General features: G+C 41.0%; 1 protein-coding gene across 5 annotated transcripts in view; it reads right to left on the bottom strand.

Annotated features, from left to right (window-relative positions):
- Window positions 1–1,991: 1,991 nt before the first annotated feature.
- MYO5A (myosin VA) overlaps window positions 1,992–20,652 on the bottom strand; it is a 193,597-nt gene continuing 174,936 nt past the window's right edge. For all 5 annotated transcript variants that reach the window (XM_054042993.1, XM_054042989.1, XM_054042992.1 and 2 more), the window contains 8 exons: window positions 16,557–16,703; window positions 16,070–16,224; window positions 13,480–13,569; window positions 10,493–10,643; window positions 9,441–9,723; window positions 8,361–8,535; window positions 6,907–6,987; window positions 1,992–5,437 (listed from right to left, as the gene is read on the bottom strand). In XM_054042993.1, the coding sequence (XP_053898968.1) occupies window positions 5,285–5,437; window positions 6,907–6,987; window positions 8,361–8,535; window positions 9,441–9,723; window positions 10,493–10,643; window positions 13,480–13,569; window positions 16,070–16,224; window positions 16,557–16,703 (1,235 nt within the window). In that variant the 3' untranslated portion in view covers window positions 1,992–5,284. The remainder of the gene's footprint in view (window positions 5,438–6,906; window positions 6,988–8,360; window positions 8,536–9,440; window positions 9,724–10,492; window positions 10,644–13,479; window positions 13,570–16,069; window positions 16,225–16,556; window positions 16,704–20,652) is intronic.

The raw sequence follows: 20,652 nt of genomic DNA on the forward strand, positions 1-20,652 counted from the left end.
AGGGAAGTAAACGCTTCTTTCTCTAGCTGGTCATTGTGTGGCTCACAATGGAAGTCTATTTGCATATGAAGCCACCAACTAATCAAGGTTACAAAATTGACACGAGATTGCAAAAATCTATAGAAAGAAACATACAGCAGGAGGGGACCTGGTTTATGAATAAAGATCAAACAACTATTTTGATGTATCTGGGATTTCAAGGAGAGACGTACTATTCTTCATTTCAGAAACAAGCTTATTTCGTGAAAAGGGGATCATAGCCTACCTAGCTGAGAAATGCTGAGCAATGTGAGACATGACAGTAATTAGTTAAGTGAGTATGTTCTAGAACAGGGATCGACAACCTTTGGCATGCAGCCTGCCAGGGTAAGCACCCTGGTGGGCTGGGCCGGTTTGTTTGCCTGCCGCATCCACAGGTTCCGGCGATCGTGGCTCCCACTGGCTGTGGTTCGCTGTTCCAGGCCAACGGGGGCTGTGAGAAGCAGTGCGGCCAGTAGGAGCCGCGATCAGCCGACCCTGCGGAAGCGGCAGATAAACAAAGTGGCCCGGCCCACCAGGGTGCTTACGCTGGTGAGCCGCATGCCAAAGGTTGCCGATCCCTGTTCCAGAATGCATATTATGATTTTATTTTACATGCAACTATTTGTTTCCAATACTTTGACTTGCTACTTCTTGAATCTCTCCCCGGTGCCCCTCTATGTCAGGGTTCTGCCCCAGCAGTAACCACAATCTTGGTCTTCCGCACCCAGGGGAACCCCCAACCCTCTATCCTCACCTTGCCTCAGTGGCTACTGCCAGTCACCATCTAGACCCCGCTCACTGGGGCAGACTGCAGTCTGTAAACCACTCATCATCGGCAAGGGGGGTTAGGACCTGCTGCTTTTGCCTATTCCTGGGCTGCCCCTCTGCAGCCCTAGCACCCATGTGGGCCCTTAACTCTGCCTGCAGCCTGGGGCTTAGCTAGGCTGGAGCTCCCCAGCTCCCTCTGCCCTTCCCCAGCACTGCTCCACCCTAGGTACCCTCCTCAGATTCCCAGGCAGCCAGGTCCGTCTCTTGCTAAGGAGCTAGAGTGTGTCTCCTTGTCCTTCTGGCCCACCGCCCTCTTATAAGGGCCAGCTGGGCCCTGATTGCACTGGCTGCAGCTGGGGCTGCTTTCCCAATCAGCTCAGCCTTTCCCCTGCCACAGCCCTCTCCCAGGGCTGTTTTAAGCCCTTCAGGGCAGGAGCAGGGTAACCCCGCTACATTGTTATACTTCTACTTGTTTTCACTATAAACATATCTAAGTGGTGTGTGTTAAGCAGAGTGATGATCCTGAGGTGAAAGTGGTAAGCTGGTGTGTACTGGTTTTTTGGGAGCGGCAGGTTCTGTGAATTCAGTGAGCATCCAGTAGACCAGGGGCTGGTCAGTCCAGGGGGACACTTGGAGGGCTTGAGGGTTGGAGTGAGCCTATCACTAACCTGTATAGATAGAGCTGGGCCTGTGTAGGCCTGGAGGGGAATGCTTGTGTTACCCGTGACTGGTGGGGTTGGGGAGCTGACCCCTGCCAGGCACCGACCGACAAGGCTTCCTCACTGCCCTGGGTATCCCCAGGAGTGTCACAGTTGGTCGGATACACTAAGTTCTTTATGATAGTAAGATAAAGTTCCATTAAAGACACCATCTGGTTTTAGAGCTTCCAGGGCACAGAAGTCTGTGTTTTTGTTTAATTCGCAACCTTAATTTTCTTCTGTTCATTGGTATAATTTGTTTTCCACTTTGAAATAGTAGCATGTTAACCTACTGACAGAATTGCTTTCTGTACAACAAGAGACACGTAGATGAATTTACAGAAAAAGATTCTGTCAGTATGAGTGTGTTTGTGCACGTATGACACTCTGGACCTGAACCAACTGCCCTTTCAAGTCAATAGAAAGGCTCCTGGTGGCTTCCATGGGGTTGGATTGGGCCTCATTTGAATATATCTGTTTAAATATTCACAAAAAAACAAAATGAACAGCTGTAGAGTTTTTTATTTTTCAGTGACAGCTAATAGGATACAGTGTTTATGATGCACACATTTACTAAATACAACATCAGACACAACAACATTTCAAAGCATATGTCATTCTGAATTGTTTCGGTTTTCATCCATGTACTGTGGTGGTATAGAGTGAAAACCTGTTTAAAGGCTTTTATTTATCAGATGAATTATCAGCATCTTAACAAACAAAAGTCATTCTCTCAGAGTTCTTGTATGATATTTTGAAATGCGTTCAGTTTTAAATCTTAAATGATATAGACCTTCAACTTTCAAATGCTGGTGTTTCCAGGTATGGAACAACTGTTAACGGATTTAAAAAAAATAAACTTTTCAAAGATGAAGTATACCATATCTTTCTAATCTAGTCTACTTGATCAGAATAATCACATTTAATAAAGCAAAATTCTTTAAGCACTTTCAAGTTCCATCTCGGATTAAAGCCTGGGTAGCAATTTGTTAAAATTTGGATAGAAGATTATGTTGCAAAAGGCAGAGCAAAATAATCGCTGGACTAAAAATATACCAAATTCAATGAGGTAATTATTGTGCAACATCTTTAGAATGGTTATATATGTCAAAAGGGACGTTGACAAATTAATAATTTCCAGCATCCAACAGAATCTACTATATCAATAGATAATAAATTAAAATATAAAAGTTGTGTCCACATTAAAAGAGCATAACCATGATTCAAAGGAAAAAATATAAGTTTTTAAAAGATGTTCATATTTGTTTCCACGGTTATTTAAAGAGACCTTAAACCTAAGGTGAAAAATATTTTATATCATAAATCAACACTAAAATTCTTTTTTTGAAAAGTGCATGTAAAATACTGTTATGTAAAATTTTAGATGATTTACCAAGTACACATCTATTTCAACTTAGAAATATTTTCCTTTAAAACATGTCAAGCAGCATACACTTTTAATGTGATATAAATGTAACACTACTCAAACCACTGAGTTTAAGGATAATATCTATAAACAACTTACTACTACTTTAAGGAAACAAGACGCAGTAAGGCTTTATACAGGTAAACAAATTTTAAGAACAAAAATACATTTTAACATAAATTTTCGTAACTATGTGTTTAACTAGTAGATATATTTCCTGATCTACAGTATAAATATACTGTTATGCCAGTTTTATTTAAACAGGAGGGGAAAAGTTTCTATTTTTCTAAATGTTTTCACCTATTTCCTGCTCTTATGCTATTACTGGATACCAGGGCTTTTTCAGGACATATTAACAAGTGCAGTACTTCCTGAAACTTTGAAAGATTAGTACACTCCACCATATTATATTATAATGCATTTGGAGCCAGCTTATATTATCCTTGGCCTCAGAGATAAAGTAACAAACATATTTGAATGAAGTGCTTTTGGTTTACTTTGCATATGAAAATAATTTAAATAATTTAACAAAGATCATCCAAATTAAAGATGCAATTCTTACTTGTAGGTACCTGAACATATCAGTAGTGAGCTATCAAACACAAAAAATGGGCAAACACTTCTGAAAATAAAAAGGCATAAGCATTTCAAAATGGTACTGACAAAGATCAAGCTTTCTTTATTATACATTTTATCAGTCACCATATATAAGGTGCATGTATAAATCTCAAATAAAACATAACTGAAATGTATTGGTCTGCTTAGCTGATAGCAAAATTATTCTATAGGTTCGCAGGCTGATTAGTACCAGAACATTCTACGAGTATACCTATAGAATATTTTTCTGTTCTTTTAAAGAAATAAATGTTCATGCTAAGTTGTATGATACATTACTAAATTGCAGTGTGCAATATTTTAATGTGCAACTTTTTCATATGTATATTTGAACCATACATCACTGACCATGTTTTAAAATTCAGAAACAGAGTGTTGACCAAGGCCTCTGACTTAATTGTTGTACATTTTGAAAAATAAATTCCACACTGGAGCAGATCTGAGGCGTGAAAGAGGGAATATTCTTTCTGATAATTTCTCATTGTGCAGTCTGGATCTTACAGAACACTTTATAGATTTTTTTTAAACCATTTTTCTAGCATGAAGTAACCCTTTTGTTAAATAGGTTCATTGAACTATGTGGATAGATTCACAAACTGCACAATTTTAAATACTCCCTTCCCAGTCAGTGTTTGTTGTATGTCTCCAGAAGCCAATATATAGACTAATGAAGGTATTGGACTACTCAAGGAATTTCTCCTTTCATTCCAGCTATTTGAGAATACATCTTAAAAAGTGTGGCAAAGACATAAAATGGATGATATTGAAAAAATATAATGCCACTTCCTTGGACTAAAATTGGACAAAGTAAAAACCCTGACCAACTACAAAATATGAAATAAATATTATAATCATGACTGACTTTTGTTCATTTTGTCACAAGACGAGTATTTTAGTGCCCTATCTTTAAAGAAAACTATCATCTAACTTCCAGTGTGCTACTTGTGCTTAGTTACCATTTTTCCTGTCCAGGTGATATTTGTTGACATTTGCATAAATCCAGTTAAAAGAATAGATTGCATTGGACTGTAAACAAAGTTGATAATAAAAAGTGAAGTCTCTTATTTTAGTGCCTAATAAAGGATACTGTCATACATTTTAAAGAACACAATACTCAGCAGCAGTTTAATATGTTTAGTAAACCACAGTACTAACAAATGAACACCTATGTTATATCGCATAGTAAGCCAAAAGACTAATACTTCATAATTTATGCCATACTGACATAAATAAGGAAGCTGTTTAACAAATTATTTTATATATTGCCAGTTTGCTATGTTTAAATTGTCAAAAACTCTAATGGAGAAACAGATTCCTACATGACTATGTATTCTACTACAAAATGCATTACTTCCAGTCCTCCACTTATTGTACCGTGTCTGTCCTTATTGGTCCCTGCCTATGAGCAGATTGTGTATGGATTTTAATGTACACTATTTAAATATGTTACTAACGATCTAAAAATGTCTCTAGGCAGCTGAAGACAATTTTCGCCCAAGCCCTATATTCATACTCTGGAAACGTAACAATCAGTAATGTGTCTACATGAAAATAATGACCTATACAAAAGCACATCTTTCTGCCAGCCTTCCAGTTGTGGTACAGTTATGTAGATTTGCAGCTACCCATACTAAAAATCTGGGCATTTACAGTGTTGTCCCTTCAAAAACGTATTTTCAGTGGCTCACTAGGGTTTTTATGGATTCAGATTTCAGGCAACAGACTCATTGTCAACAGCTGACAGTGCATCCTTGGTTCAGACACGTGAGATGAATGCTAGGCCCAAGCTGGCTGGAATTTGAATGGTTTCTAATGCAAGGGAGGATGGATTAAATGGAAAAGTAACAGGAAAGATGTGTTTAGCATCCATTAGCAGCTGAGGAGAGTCTTTCCTGTCTCGTAAACGCATCTACAAAAGATAAGAAATGGGTTGTGTTAATACTTCATCTCACAGCAAAGGCAGATAAAAAACAATCATGTTGCATTTGAGTTGTTTAGTATCATGCTTTTTTTGTAAAAAGAAAAACCCATTGGCGCTTATAATCAGTTATACTTGATTTTCAGTTATCATTACTTTGTGGGCTTTAAACATTCTCTTGAGAAAGAAAATATTAAAAAGAAAACACGAGTTTTTGTAAAAAGTAAGAATTGTTAAGCTTGTCATACTAAATATTTGAATACCGATCAGTGCAAAATATATACATATATATTTGGCAGCTTGATCTGGACCCTTTATAACAGTTGTGCACATAAACTGAAGCGGCCTCTGGGCAGCTTTTGGATCTGCAGGTCTTTCCTTCATAACAAAAACTGAAGAAACATTTAGATTTTCTGCAAAGGGTAGGAGACCTGTCTGGCATCTGTTAACTGTACCTCTTCGGGGAGTATGCAGAATGATTAATTTGTTTTGTTTCAGTTTTATCTTGTCAATCTCCCTTATCAATCTTATTGATCCCCTAATACAGTGTTTCCCAAACTTGGGATGCCGCTGGTGTAGGGAAAGCCCCTGGTGGGCCGGGCCTGTTTGTTTACCTGCCCCGTCCACAGGTCCGGCCAATCGCAGCTCCCACTGGCCACGGTTCACTGCTCCAGGCCAATGGGAGCTGCTGGAAGCGGCGCGGGCCAAGGGACATGCTGGCCATTTCTTCCCGCAGCCCCTATTGGCCTGGAGCAGCGAACCGCGGCCAGTGGGAGCTGCGATCGGCCGGATGTGTCAGGTAAACAAACCAGCCCGGCCTGCCAGGGGCTTTCCCTACACAAGCGGCGTCCCAAGTTTGGGAAACACTGCCCTAATAGATACCAGGAAGAGCAACTTTAAAAAATAATTTTTAAAAATGAACTAACTAGTCAGTTTTCCTCTGGATTTTCAAAATGTTTCATATTTTCCGAATTAGAAGAGCTGAATTGAGAACTTCTGATATGTATGGCTCAGTTTTCAAAGAAGTCTCAAATTGACCGCTTGTGTGAAAAAAATGTGAATGAATGGGCTTTGCATGTACCAATTCCATCACTTGCATTTACAAACGTTAATACTTGAAAAGTGGGCATAGTGGAGTGTGCACAAATAAAGATACAGAGATAGAAAAATTATGTCATCTTCTGAAAATCAGGTACCTAGAATTCATTTTAAAAATAAATAGTGATAGAAAGTCTACATTAGTTTAAATCTGCAAATAGTAGCACAAATTGTGACAGCCTACAACAAACATAAATGTGTCGGTATCACATCTGTATTACAGAAGAAGAAAAGAAAATGTGGTTGACAAGCTTACTTTACTTTGAATATCGCACTGTACTTTAGGACAATACCTATTTTAGCTCACTGATGTGTTCTTGTGGAACTAACCAAACAATATGTGGGGCAAAAAACAGTCTTACCTGTATCGTACGTATAAATGATATTGAGACCCTTTCTTCAAACTCATTAACTGGAGTATACAAATTCAAAACTTTTACAATCTGTGGAGAAAAACAACAGTTCTTGGTTTCAGTCTATTGTTGATTTAAATATATATGCACCCTATTCTTAATGTTTAAAAATACCTTTCTAAATTAGTTGTTTATAAGTACTGGTTACAGTTTTTTTCAAATCAATACATTAGGAATTTTCTTACTCATTTAAGAAATTGCTATATGCTATAAGAAATTAAGGCACATATTTAAAATAAACAAGCCTTTTACATTTTTTTATGTGAACATATATAGCTGTACAATATTATTAAACAGCTGATCCTGGCACACTGACAAATCCTACTTCTTCCATGACAGCTACACGAAATTGATCAGCTAATACCAGGATAGGAGGAGATTAGAGGTTGACGACTGTTTTTAAAATGTAAGATTTAGCGCTTGCTTGCTCTCTCCATCCTTCATACATCACTTGTCTTCTTAGATTGTGTGTCCTTTGGGGCAGGGACTATTGTCTTGACACATGTGTGGGCAGTGCCTAGCACACTGTGGAAATTACCAGAGGACAAATCAATCAGCAGCAAAAATATCTTAAATCCACTGAAGTCAGTGGAAATGTTGCTACTTCCTCTACCTGAATTTGGTCCTACATTTTTTGGACCCTATCCTGGTCCCATCAAAGACTCTAGTAAAATTTCCACTGATTTCAAATGGAACAAGTTAGAGCCCTAAATGCAGGACGAAGACCCCAAACCAATGAAAAGACAGACATAAGCAAGGGGAGCATCAAATGATATGGAATATACTTCTTTAAATTAAGTAAAAATTTCTGTACTTTTTTCATGATTCTATATTTTCTATAAACTTGAAACTTCTGAAATTGGAACTTTTTCTCAAAGTGCAAAAACAACTGGTGTTTCTACATTTCTGATGCAGGGATTGGGATTGGGCTGGCACAGAGTAGTATGGCACACAGACATCTCTTATTCTTGGAGTCAAAGGCTTGGCCTACACAGTTTTGTACAGATATAACTATTTTGGTCAGTTGTAGTGTTTTTTTAATTGAAATAACTATACTGGTACTGAGTATGGATGCAATTACACTGGTATAAAGGAGCTTTATGCCAGTTTATCTTATTCCCCTTAGCTATACTAGTATACGGCACTTTTGCACACCTATAACTGCATTCACATTAGGAAGATGATGCCATCTTAACTATACTGGTATAGTTAAGCAGTACAACCTGGAACTTATTTTGTGCACAGACCTTGGGAGAGGACCCACTACACCATTCGACCTCTGTTTTCATTATGCTTATTTATAACAACATGAGCAGATATACCCACTCTCTGTGAGATGGAAGCACATCCAGGTCTAGAAAAACACAGTTTAGAGGTGCGCATAAATGTAACAGCTGGATTACCTGTGCAGTAGTTAGAGCATTGCACATTGAACAAATGGCTTCTGCATCTTCATCCGTCTTCTTTTTCACCTGCAACAACTGTGCAGCCTGAATGAGAGGCTCCAGTGTTTCTTTAGCCCCACTATTCATCAAATTTTTGTCACGTAGCCATTCTTCAAGTTGACTCACATTGTACCTGTTAAAAGAGGAAGCCCCTCAAGAATGTTTTCACTCTGACTGTTCAAGTCTGACCAAATATCAAGAACTTTAGATTTTAATTAACGCCCATATTTTGTTTTTGTGGGTACTTCCCTCACACAGTACCTAGTTATAATTTCCATTAAGTTTATTTCCATAGCAGCTCCCCTTCAATTGATTTTCCTGAGGCCTGTTTAATAACCCTATGCTGTGCCATTAGAAGCCTTCACACCCTGAGTTCCAAAGAATATTTGAAAATAATGGCCAAACACTATCTACCGCTTCTCCTCCTTGTTTGGCTCTGTTCAGATGTACGGCCTAACTCTGTTCCCCTTATGGGACTACTCTGTGCAGTTAAGACAAGCAGAATTTCACCCTTGTATACGTAGGCTGAGATTTTCAAAGCTTTTTAGGAGATGAATATGATAACGCTATACAAACAGAATATACTGGGCAACAGACACCAAAAACATGAATAAAATGTGTCCCGTATTGGGAAAAAGAGGAGCGACAACAGATCTAAACACATCATGTGTCCACTGAGCCACAAACTGACAAAATTAAGCAATGAGGAACATTTGTTACACTCCCCCCCATATTGCACAGTAGCAGGTGTTGCCCATCTGGGCTGACTTGCATATAAAAGGGAATTAATTTTGTTTCCTCCCTAACTCCATCCTACAGAAGCTTTGTTTGTGGAATCAGAATTTAACCCTAAATTAAATAATGACTTCCTGGTGAGAAACCCTCAAAACCAGCATAAAGGAGTCCAGCACACTTCTTTCTTAGATGGAATGCTTAAATACAACTATTATTCAAAACAATTATCTGATCTTAAATTCATTATTACAGCCAATGGTACATTTAAGAGGCGAGTGAAAATACTATGGAGCGCGCTCTCACCGTATCTGCATCCCTTTGCTCCAGGAGCACATGTCCTTGCGCAGGAGGAGGTTATTCAGTGTTACTGCCCCAGTGATGTAGAACGTTTGCTTGACAACTTGCTTGATCAACTCCGGATCCATACCATGCTGACACATTACCGAGTGGAATGTGTTCAGCTGTCTAACGATAGAGTCCAGCGTGTAGGTCCCTTCATCAGCAATACTGGACGTTCTCTTTCGCAGCCCTGGTGGCTTTACCCCTGAGACGCCTTGAATAGTTTCATGCTCCAGCATTCCTGAAACTGCATTTGATTGACAACATTATTACTATAGCTGAAAAATGCCCAAATGTATAAACATTTTTACAAAACAATAGTAATTAATATTTATATACAAGGAGTAGACTGAGCTTGCTATTGGCCACCACTGTATCATTCCAGCTCTTTTCTAATTGCCCCACTAATTTCTGCAGAATCTAAGTTAAGTTTCCATTACAATTTTAAAAAGAGCCCAGTCTGTAGGGTTGTAAAGAAAGCCTGAATGTGGCTCAATACAGTACTGTTTTCCTGAGTCTTCAATTAGATAAGCAATAGCTCCAGTGGAGCTAAGAGCTGCTCCATTCAACTAAATGATGTGTTGATTCTGAAGCCTAGAGAAAATTTAAATGTCAATATTGTCTTAAGGGAAGATAAATTAATTTAATGGGCTTTGCTTAGAGATCTAGAATAAATCATTTTAATTGAAAAAAAAAATGTGAATTTAAATATCAACATTGTTAACTATTTCACTGCTGATAATATTATTACTTTATTACAAGCATTTATAAGGTACATCCAGCTATTCTGTCATTGTGTGTGGGGGGGGGGAGCGGCAACAGAGTTATGCTTTAATTCTCTCTCCCTGATCTCTGCTTATACGAGTCATTTATAAATAGAATACTAGTAGGGTATTCTATGTACCACTTAAGGGAAAATACAAGAGATCACATACTACCACCATTCTCATTGAGTAGGAAGAAATTTCTTTTGATTAATGTAGCTGGAAAGTTAGAGGAATTTAATTTTGCCTTACCAATCATTGGCTGCAGTATATTCTCTAACACTCTGACGAGCTGCTGGTAGATCTGAATAGCCAAGTCACTCAATACTTGTCTGTATTCAGCCAAGTCAAAATTGGTGAGGCAGTGTTCATTCTGACGAGGTGTGTTGTGCTTCATAAATCCCTGAATTCACAAAACAATGGAAACAAATGCTTCAATGTACAAAAATAGCATGTATATTTTTTCTTACTGTAGGTGAGTAATAGTCCTTTGAAAATTCATTCCCATCCTTCCTCTTACATCCCCAAAACATTTCATTTAAAAGTTGGTTCTTATCGCAGCTAACACTTGGATTTGCATTTTGGATATGGATCACATGACTTCTGTCATAGGTCGAGCTTGACTTTATTATATTCACTGCTTTGCATTATATTCAGCATTAATGCAAGGAACCTACACGTCTGTATCTTGTCAGACGTTAGCTTCAGCAAGTTAGCATAAGACTTGAGGCCTATGAACTTTAAACAGATAAACTTAAAACAGATAAACGGCCCAACGGAAACGCCAGGTATTGGGGAGCTAAAAATAGAGTGTTAAAGGGGAATTTCTGACCACAGGAACATGACCCAACCACAAGAATATTATGGCAATGAATTGACATACTTAACAGGTACATGAGCTACATCTACAGATACCTAACCACAAGAGGGTCATGGTAACGAATTAACATATATGATAATAAACTGAGCTCATTGATATGCTAACCTGTAGGAGAAGGACACTCCAACATTAGTAAGGTGAGGAAATACAAATAAGGAAAAGGGGAAAAACCCTTGCATCAAACATTGTGGTGTCAGCGTATCATATTATACAAGTTGCATCCCAGCTTAGGGATGGTAGGAGAAGGAGATGTAGTCCTTGGGAGATGCCAGAATGATGGCTCCTGGTGATGAGGGGGAGGTGATGGCTAACAGTTCAGGCTGTTCTGCAAGGGATGGTGTGAGTATATGGGTGTGCAGATGTGCATTCTGTAGTATCTCTTTCTACCTTACTGAGTTGGGGTGTTTGTGACTGTGTAAATGTATTGATAAACTATTTGTAAATATATAGAAGAGTTCCTGTAGTGAGTGTTGCAACTGTGCACACTGGGGTTTCCAACTATATAATAATTTGGGCCTGGTCTTGGGACAAAAACCTGTTGAACCCTCAAAATGATAACTCGGGATTCGTAAGTATCAATATAATTAATACATAATCTGTAGATCAGGCTACACTGCTTTGAAACTTCAAGTATCTGAGGCATTTACTGCAGTTACAAATAAGCCACTACCTTCCACAAATAGTCTTTCTAGGCCTTTAAAGAATTGTATGAATAGACAGGCGCATTTAAAGACTTCTAAGGCTACATCTACATTGCACACCTCTTGCGGTATTGTGTAGGATAGCTACACGCTGCAATGAAAAGCAGTCTGCATCCGCACCACAGCGTGTCAGTGAAAGTCTCTGGCATGAGGGAGGCAGCAGGGAGCTTCTGGAGCCCTGCCCTGCTGCTTCCCCTCCACCAGAGCCGTGCCCCACTGCCAGAGTCTTTTTTACAGTGGTGGGGAAAGGCTCTGACAGCGGGACACTACACTGCTAAAAATAGAGCAGTGTAGACAGGAGAGGCACTGCTTGGGCGTGTAGAGAGCATGTAGGGTACATGTGCCTCACTGTCTACACTGCTATTTAGACCCATTCTAAGGGGGAGTGTAACATATCTACTCTACATGCTGCTGAGAAGAATGTGCAGTGTAGACGTACCGTGTCTTTTTTTAATATTCAGATAACTAATTTTGCCACCATCATAACACCTTTCATCTTGAAGGATTACAGAGCACATTAGAAAGTTAAACTAATATAAACACTACACTGAGGGAGATCACTTCATGCAGCATTGAAATATGGCCACTTCTGGAGTGAGATGTGAATAGGGTTTACAAGCTTAGAGCAAGGCAGCACAATTATTCATTTCCTTTTCTAAACAGAGATACAGGGCCAGATTCTCTCTCGTGGTCAATCTCCAATCGGTGCAGGAGAGTGGGTGGGTGGAAAGTGTCAGAGCCTCTCATTTTTTGGGCTAGTCTGTGCCCTGCTGTGAGTTTGTAAAGCCTCAGAGATATGCCAACATACACCACTGGTGCACAGTCATATGCCAGTGGAGGCTCAGCATAGCTGAGTGAGCTCCTTCCCACATTCTGCATGGCAGTGGGCAGCGTCTGGTGCAGGAGACACTTCTGCCAGCTTTGCGGCAGGTGAGAAATCCCACCCTCCAGTTTTATCTTGGGGAATTCTCCGTTGGATGGTTAGGGAGAGAATCCCTCCCATAATATCTAATTAAATTTGCAGGAAGGAATCAGATGAGTAACTATGTTCTACCTTACTTGAAATGTGTCCAGGACACCAGGGTTAATGGGCTAACATCCTTACTTTTACAAATAGTGCCATGCATCTCTAACTACCAGAATTAGCTAAAATCTTAATTTCGTATGTAATCTGAAAGATGGCACCTCCAGCATGATGCCCGCCAACACCATGCTGGGACACTGGTTCACTATGGACTTGCAGTGCCATCTACTAACTTACCACCACCTATTCCAAAACCCCTAGGTGTTTCTTAGAGATTCTGCCTAACTTTGAGATCTGATGGGAACAAAGATTGATAACACTGGCATGATGACACTATGCAAGCCCATCTGGTCTGGGCCCTTACTGTGCCAGTCATCTGTCTTTCTTGGTCAAAGATCATCAATGATTTTGAATGGTCAAATGCTGTGAAAACATTGTGAACTTGCTTGACATTATCAAATATGCCTCATTTGTGAACCATGCCATATCTGAACCCACCCTTTGAAGTTGAACCGTTAGTGCACATTAACTGTTGTACCTATTTTCATTTTGCATTTTAACAAAACAGTAAATTTAAGGGAAAGGTCTAATATGAATCATATGGTAAAAATTAAAAAACAGGAGTGGCACTTGCCTCTTCTCCACTATACTGCTTCAGACAGTGCAAAAATCGGCAGGTGTTAGATAGCCAGAAGGAGACCGTTTCAAAGTCGTCACCTCTTTTCTGAAGACAAAAACAAAGACATTTGAGTTTGGACTCATAAGACAAATTGAAAAAGAAAATGTTTGTAATTAAAACAGATAAAAAAATACACGCTATACATCCATTTTCTTCTGGTCGTTGTATAGACTTACCAGTATAGTAATGTTGATGTTTGACAGCTTTTTATGTACACTGCCATAACATTATTTGAAAGACAAGTGTTTTTTTTAAATGGTGAAATTCATTTTTACCCTCTCTTAGAAGTTTCAATATATTATTTTTCAAACCAAATTTTTTTTTTGCAATTTTACAGACATTTCCCCCCCCCGTCCTGTGAACTGAGCTGAAATCTAGGTGACTCCTTTTGTTACTGCACTTTCTCTTACCAGTATTCACTGTGCCACAGTATTACTGGTTTCAGTACACCGCAACACTGAGAATAAGGATGTACAGCAGGGGGAGCAAAAACATAACTTAGAATTTGGAGGATTTTCACTATCACTTTATAACAATTTTAACAAACCTGACACATGTCCACTTAAAAAGAAAAAACAAAGCCCTAGGCTTGCTTTGAACCTAGAAACTGGTTCTTGAACAATTAAATGTGAAGCACTTTACAGAATGTGCAGTAACTAATTTAACTAGACACATTGTTCTCCCTGGAGTATTCATATATTGTCTTAAGTATCCGAACTCCTGCACAACTGGTGTTTACTAAAACTTTTCCAGAAGGCGTGGATTGCTTAAATGCTTTTCAGAGTCATGGTAGCTGTTTTGTTTAGTGACTGAAAAATGCCCTGACAAAAACTACATATGGGAATCTATTTAAGTATATCAGGGGTAGGCAACCTTTCAGAAGTGGTGTGCCGAGTCTTCATTTATTCACTTTAATTTAAGGTTTCGCGTGCCGGTAATGCATTTTAACATACATTTAATAATACATTTAGAAGGTCTCTCTCTATAAGTCTACATTATGTAACTAAACTATTGTTGTATGTAAAGTAAATAAGGTTTTCAAAATGTTTAAGAAGCTTCATTTAAAATTAAATTAAAATGCTGATCTTACGCCGCCAGCCTGCTCAGCCCGCTGCCAGCCTAGGGTTCTGTTCACCTAGGCCGGCAGCGGGCTGAGCGGGGCCTAAGGCCGGGACACCGGCTGGCAAGGGGCCGGGAGCCGGGATCCCAGACCTGGAGGGAGGGTTCAGGGGTCAGGGCAGAGGGCTGGGTGTGTGTGGGGGTTCAGGGGTCAGGGCAGAGGGATGGGGGTGCAGGGCAGAAGGCTGGTTGTGGGGGGGGTTCAGGGCAGAGGGCTGGGGGCTGCAGGGCAGAAGGCTGGTTGTGGGGGGGGTTCAGGGCAGAGGGCTGGGGGGCGTGGGGGGTGCAGGGCAGAAGGCTGTGTGGGTGGGGGGGTTTCAGGGGTCAGGGCAGAGGGCTGGGGGTATGTGGGGGTACAGGGCAGAGGGCTGGGGTGTCGGGGGGTTCAGGGGTCAGGGCAGAGGGCTGGGGGTGTGGGGAGGTTCAGGGGTCAGGGCAAAGGGATGGCGGTGTGGGGGTGCAGGGCAGAAGGCTGGGTGTGTGGGTGGGGGGGGTCAGGGCAGAGGGCTGGGGCGCTTGGCTTGTGCGGGTGCTCCCAGCCCCCTGCCCTGAGCTGTTCATGGCAGGGGGCTGGAAGGGCTATGCCCCATCCCTACCTCTTCTCTGCCTCCTCTACGGAGCACCTAGCACGCTGCCACTTATCCCCCTCGCAAGGGCCATCAGCTGATTGGCGCAGGGAAGGAGAGGAGGATGGGCAGGAAAGCACCATGCTGGGGGAAGAAGCGGGGGGGGGGGGAAGCTTGGCTGCCGCAGGACCAAGCTTCTGCCTCCTGCCCCCGCAGGGGGGAGTGGTGGGCGGGGGGGGGGGGGGAGAAGAGGGGGCTGAGTGGGGCTGGGACCGCGGCAGGCAGCAGCGTACCACTCAAAATCGGCTTGCGTGCCGTGTTTGGCACGCGTGCTGTAGTTTGCCGACCCCTGAAGTATATTAATGTTCACTGGCCTCAACCTTTCTATCAGCTCGCAGTACAGTCCTTGAATTACACAATTACACACAACCACCAGTGACTCTCCCAACCAAAACAGCAACTGAAGTATTTGGCTTAATAGTGTAGCATTATGGAGAGGACTGGAAGGGTTTTATAAAGAAAGAGTTGTGCAAGTGACTATGTGCACAAAATTATACATGCACGGATGGAGGGCAGGATGAAGGCTCTTTAGGATCAAACAAGGGTTAATATAAATTCTGCTATTTTACTGCGTCAAACTGTCTATACTATCTTGTGAAACTAATTCTGTGTAACTCTATCCCTAGCTATGATCTGGGGGACAGGTAACAGCATTTTTGTGATGGGCAGTTATCCGTGGGAAAGACTTACTGATCAGTAACTCAGAGCCAAATCGGTGAAAGTCTTTTTTCTATTCTTTAAAACAAAAGCAAAAGTAGATTTCAAGTTACATTTTCATAAAAGGACATGAAACAACTAACCTTCAATACTTTTTTGATGCCATTAATAGTGGAAGTCAGCAATGATCTCACTTTTTGATCATCATTAAGGTAATCAGCATGGCGGACACACATGAATAATATATATGCTGGTAGTCCTGGGATCAGATTGACTGCTACACCACGTGGTTTCAGATCTGGAGAAAACCACACACACACACACACACACACACACGTTATTTTTCTGACAATGCTATTAGATCACAGAAAAATCTTTGCCAGTAAAAATTTTTTATGAGAATTACAAAAGGCATCGCCAATATTTGATATAGTAAGCAAGGAGGATAACATTACAATAAAGATGTATACAGTTGAGTTAGTGCATTGGAGAAATCTCATCTTCCTCCAAAATATTAGATAAACGACATTGCCAAATCTAAAATACCAAACTACCCAGATCAGTTATCTGATCTGATGAGGCAAATCCCAAGTTCCTATATTGTTTATTGCAAATAAGGAAAATATTTACCTAAAATAAGATTCTTGACCAGTTTTGGCTCATCATCCTTCTTATATTCTAACATTCCTTGAAAGTCCTTTTCTTTCCGTGGAATATTAACTGGACGTATGGGTTCATCAATGATTTGCCCAGGCGAAATGTTTTCCATCTGGCCCACTTTAAGAGGGAGGGAAAAAAAAAACAGAGAAAATATTTTCCAATGCAAGCTTTACACGACAGCAGAAATTCCTATGCTCTTACTCAAGAACTCTAATATTTGTCATCAAGGAGTGTTCTTATTTGATTTAGCCTAATACCTCCCAGTACAACTCCCATTGTGCTAAGAGATTTAATTCCTGATAAACATATGATAGGATTGCATCCTCCCTTTTCATCAAAGTGGAAGTGTGTGGGTAACACCCATTAATATTTGTTAACCTCCCCGTCAGTGCTCCCAATGAAGTGATGAGAAAAAGACCTTTCAGGCTGTTTTTAGAAATTCAAAACAATTAATTTGTTTTGATTTGCTGGATTCCACGTCAACAAAAGTGTAAGAACCAGAAATAGCATTAGTTACATACTGGATTATATTGCAGTGGTCACCATTATGTGTACAGCAAAATGTTAGCATTCTTAAAGGTATGTCTTTGTTACACTAAGTGAGAGATGGTGTTTGAAAACTATTTCAGACCAACCCCTTTCTACATTAGTTTGGCTAATCAGCAAAGACAAGGACAAACAACTTTCATAATCATTTTCACAAACTATGCTTGAACCTAAGCATACCCTGAAGTGCAGTTTGTGAAAATGATGTTGAATGTGGTGTGGCTCTATCTACAACAGTAACCCAATGGTGTTCAAATCCTGTTTAAAATCAATCCACTTTTAAACTTTCTTTGAAATGATTTCATTAGCTTAGAATCAGACTGTTACCACATGACTAACTTGATTTGCATGAAATGTATTATTCCTTTCATCAATCCACCTTCAATTTGAATTGTAGTGCTCATGAAAAAGACGGGCTATTTACCTTGCATCTAATTGGAGTTTTTCGAGCTGTATGATACCTATCTGTATTCCACTGCAAGCCTGAGATAGAAGATTTTTACTAGCAGTGACATAGGTCCGCACCTGTGCACTTCTTCTCCTTGTCCTCTGAATTGAGGGTGTAAGGGTCAGTGGCGGCCTCTCCACTTCCTTCTCTACCATGAATCATAAATGAAGGATCCAAAGCAGAAGGGAGGGGGGGTGGGTAGTTGAATACAGATAGGGACCACACATCTCAAAGAACTCCCATTACTATAAATTAAATAAATAAATTAATGGAGATATCCCATCTCCTAGAACTGGAAGGGACCTTGAAAGGTCATCGAGTCCAGCCCCCTGCCTTCACTAGCAGGACCAAGTACTGATTTTGCCCCAGATCCCCAAGTGGCCCCCTCAAGGATTGAACTCACAACCCTGGGTTTAGCAGGCCAATGCTCAAACCACTGAGCTATCCCTCCCCCCAAGATATATATATACACAAGATAAATAACCTCTCTTTCTTCTCTGAGTGTTGCTCCCTATGTATATTTCAGCCGAAATTATAGCCACGAGAAAGTAACCTTCATAAATAAATGACTCCACAAGTCTGTTGCTAGGGGTTCAAACAGGACTATGTTAACAATGAGAGAACAAAATTAAGATCCCATGTTGGAGCATGTCTTGTCACCAGTGGGAAGATTCTGACTAGATCTTTTAGAAAATGTACAGTCACTGGATGGGTGAAAATAGAGTGACTGTCAATTGGAGGGTAACAGACACTAAGAGCAGCCAAATGTACCCACAGGGAGCGAAGGGAAAGACCTGAGGATTTCAGGGAAAGCATAGCCCAAAATAGTAGGATGTCTGATTCTTCTGGGGACATCTGGCGATGAAGAGATCAAATGGAAAATCTCTTCCACTTAGATGAGAAGCACTTTCAGGTGGATTCCTTTCTGCTGCTGTTAAGGATTGTTTGGACATCTGTTCTAGGTTCAACGTTCATCCAGATACCATGCCGTGAAGTGGAGGGAGTTCAGACTAGGACGTCGGGCCCTGCTTTGTCCTGGATCAAGAGGTTTGGGAAGGATAGGATATTGATGGGTGACGAGCGACATCTAAAAGAGTTTGGGAAGCCAAAACTGCCTGAGCTATCTGAGAATGAGAATGACCACTGCTCTGTCCTGCTGGACCTTCCTCAGAACTTGATGTTACAGTAGATTGGGTGAGGAAAGCATGCATTAAATGCTTTGACCAAAGGAATAGAAGCACTTTTCCACTGGAGTCCTGACTTCGAGCACTCCTGGAGCAATACATCTTGCATTTCCTGTTCTCTTGGGATGCAAACAGGCCCCAAGACAGACACCCCTACTATTGGAATATGCTGTGAACCAGAAAATCATGTAATTCCCATTCATGCCCCTTGGAATAGTGCCTGCAGAGGCTGTCTGCCAGTGTATTGTGTATTCCCAGGAGGCATACTGCTGATGGGATAATCTGGTGAGGAACATACCTATTCTACGGATTGACAGCCTCTATGGCAAAGGGGGAGGGAGGGGCAGATCTTGATCCCTGGTGCTTGTTGATATAAAACACTGTTGTCACGTTGTCTGACATCACTTGAATATGCTGGGATTGTATGAGCAGTAAGAATCTTTTGCAGGCCTCTCACACCACTCTCAGTTCTAGGAGGTTTTTGTACACCCTGGGTGCCCGAGGCATCCACATCCCTTGTACTATGTGCTCATCTAGATGGATGCTCCATCCTAACAGGGAGACAGCGGTGATCAATGTTTTCTCAGGGAGGGGAGAAGTGAAGAGAACTTCCATGCACACTTGCTCTCCCACCAATCTAGAGAATCCAGCACTCAGAGGGAGTGTGACCAACTTGTCCATGTTGTGTCTGCTTGTCATGTACACCATCTGAAACCAAGCCGGTAGGCAATGAAGGCAAAGTCTCACAAAAGGATGTTACATCGGTACAGGATTCCATGTGACCCAGGAAGATCTTATGTCTTCGAGCTTATGTCTGCGTGCTCACTGTGAGTTGTGAGATCAGATTCTCTATCGATTGGAATCTGTCCTGAGAGGGACAAGCCCTGTCCCTGACAGAGTCCAGAGATACTTCAATGAATTCTATGGGAGCTAAAACAGACATTTCCGTGTTCACATAGAGTCCCAGTGATGCTAGAAGACTGAGCAGGGATGAGGTTGCTGTCAGTACCTCTTAATGAGATTTCTCCATCAACAGTCAATCATCAAGGCAGGGAAAAACTGATGATCTGAGGTGATGGAAATGGGCTGCCACAACTGAAAGCAATATTGTAAATACTCAGGGCGCTGTTGATAATCCAAAAGGGAGCACATTATATTGATAATGGTTTGAACCTAGAGCAAACCTGGGGAATCTCTTGTATGAGTGGTGGATGTCTATATGAAAATAGGCATCCTTCACATCAAGAGTTGTGAACCAGTCGTTTCTGTTTAGTGACAGAATTATTGATGTCAGGGTGACCATCCTGAACCTTAATCTGAAGATGAAAGCATTGAGCTGTTGGAGATCTAAGATGGAACTCCATCCTCTCTTCTTAGGAATGAGGAAATATTTCAAGTAAAACTCCTTTCCCCAATGTTGAGGGGGTAGTGGCTCTATGGGCCCCCCACTGGAGGAGGGAGTCTACCTCTTCAGCGAGTATCCTCTTGTGAGAATGGTCCCTGAAGAGGAATGGGGAATGGAACTCTATGATGTAAATGAATGATGTTGAGACTCCATTTATCTGTTATCATTTGCCAGCTATGGGAAAGAGAGACTAGGCGGTTGCCAAATTGAATAATGAGGTCTGAGGTCAAAAGACATGGCATCTGGATTGGTTCACAGCTCTCAAATATCCCATCAAAAGTACTTCTTAAAAGGTGGCTGTGGTTGGAAGGAGGATGAAGGAGGAGCATTATATTTGCTCTGCTGCATCCTCTGCCAATTTTGCGGCAGTTCACAGCCCCTCTGGTGGTAGAACGATTGTGATGCTGGTCTAGGCTTGTGAGGTTGCCTATGATATTTCCTCTTTGGTGGAGGTGTCTATATATTCCCAGGGAGCGGAGGGTT

Source organism: Malaclemys terrapin, chromosome 10, assembly GCF_027887155.1.
Source record: "Malaclemys terrapin pileata isolate rMalTer1 chromosome 10, rMalTer1.hap1, whole genome shotgun sequence".
In the NCBI taxonomy this organism is placed as follows: domain Eukaryota; kingdom Metazoa; phylum Chordata; order Testudines; family Emydidae; genus Malaclemys; species Malaclemys terrapin.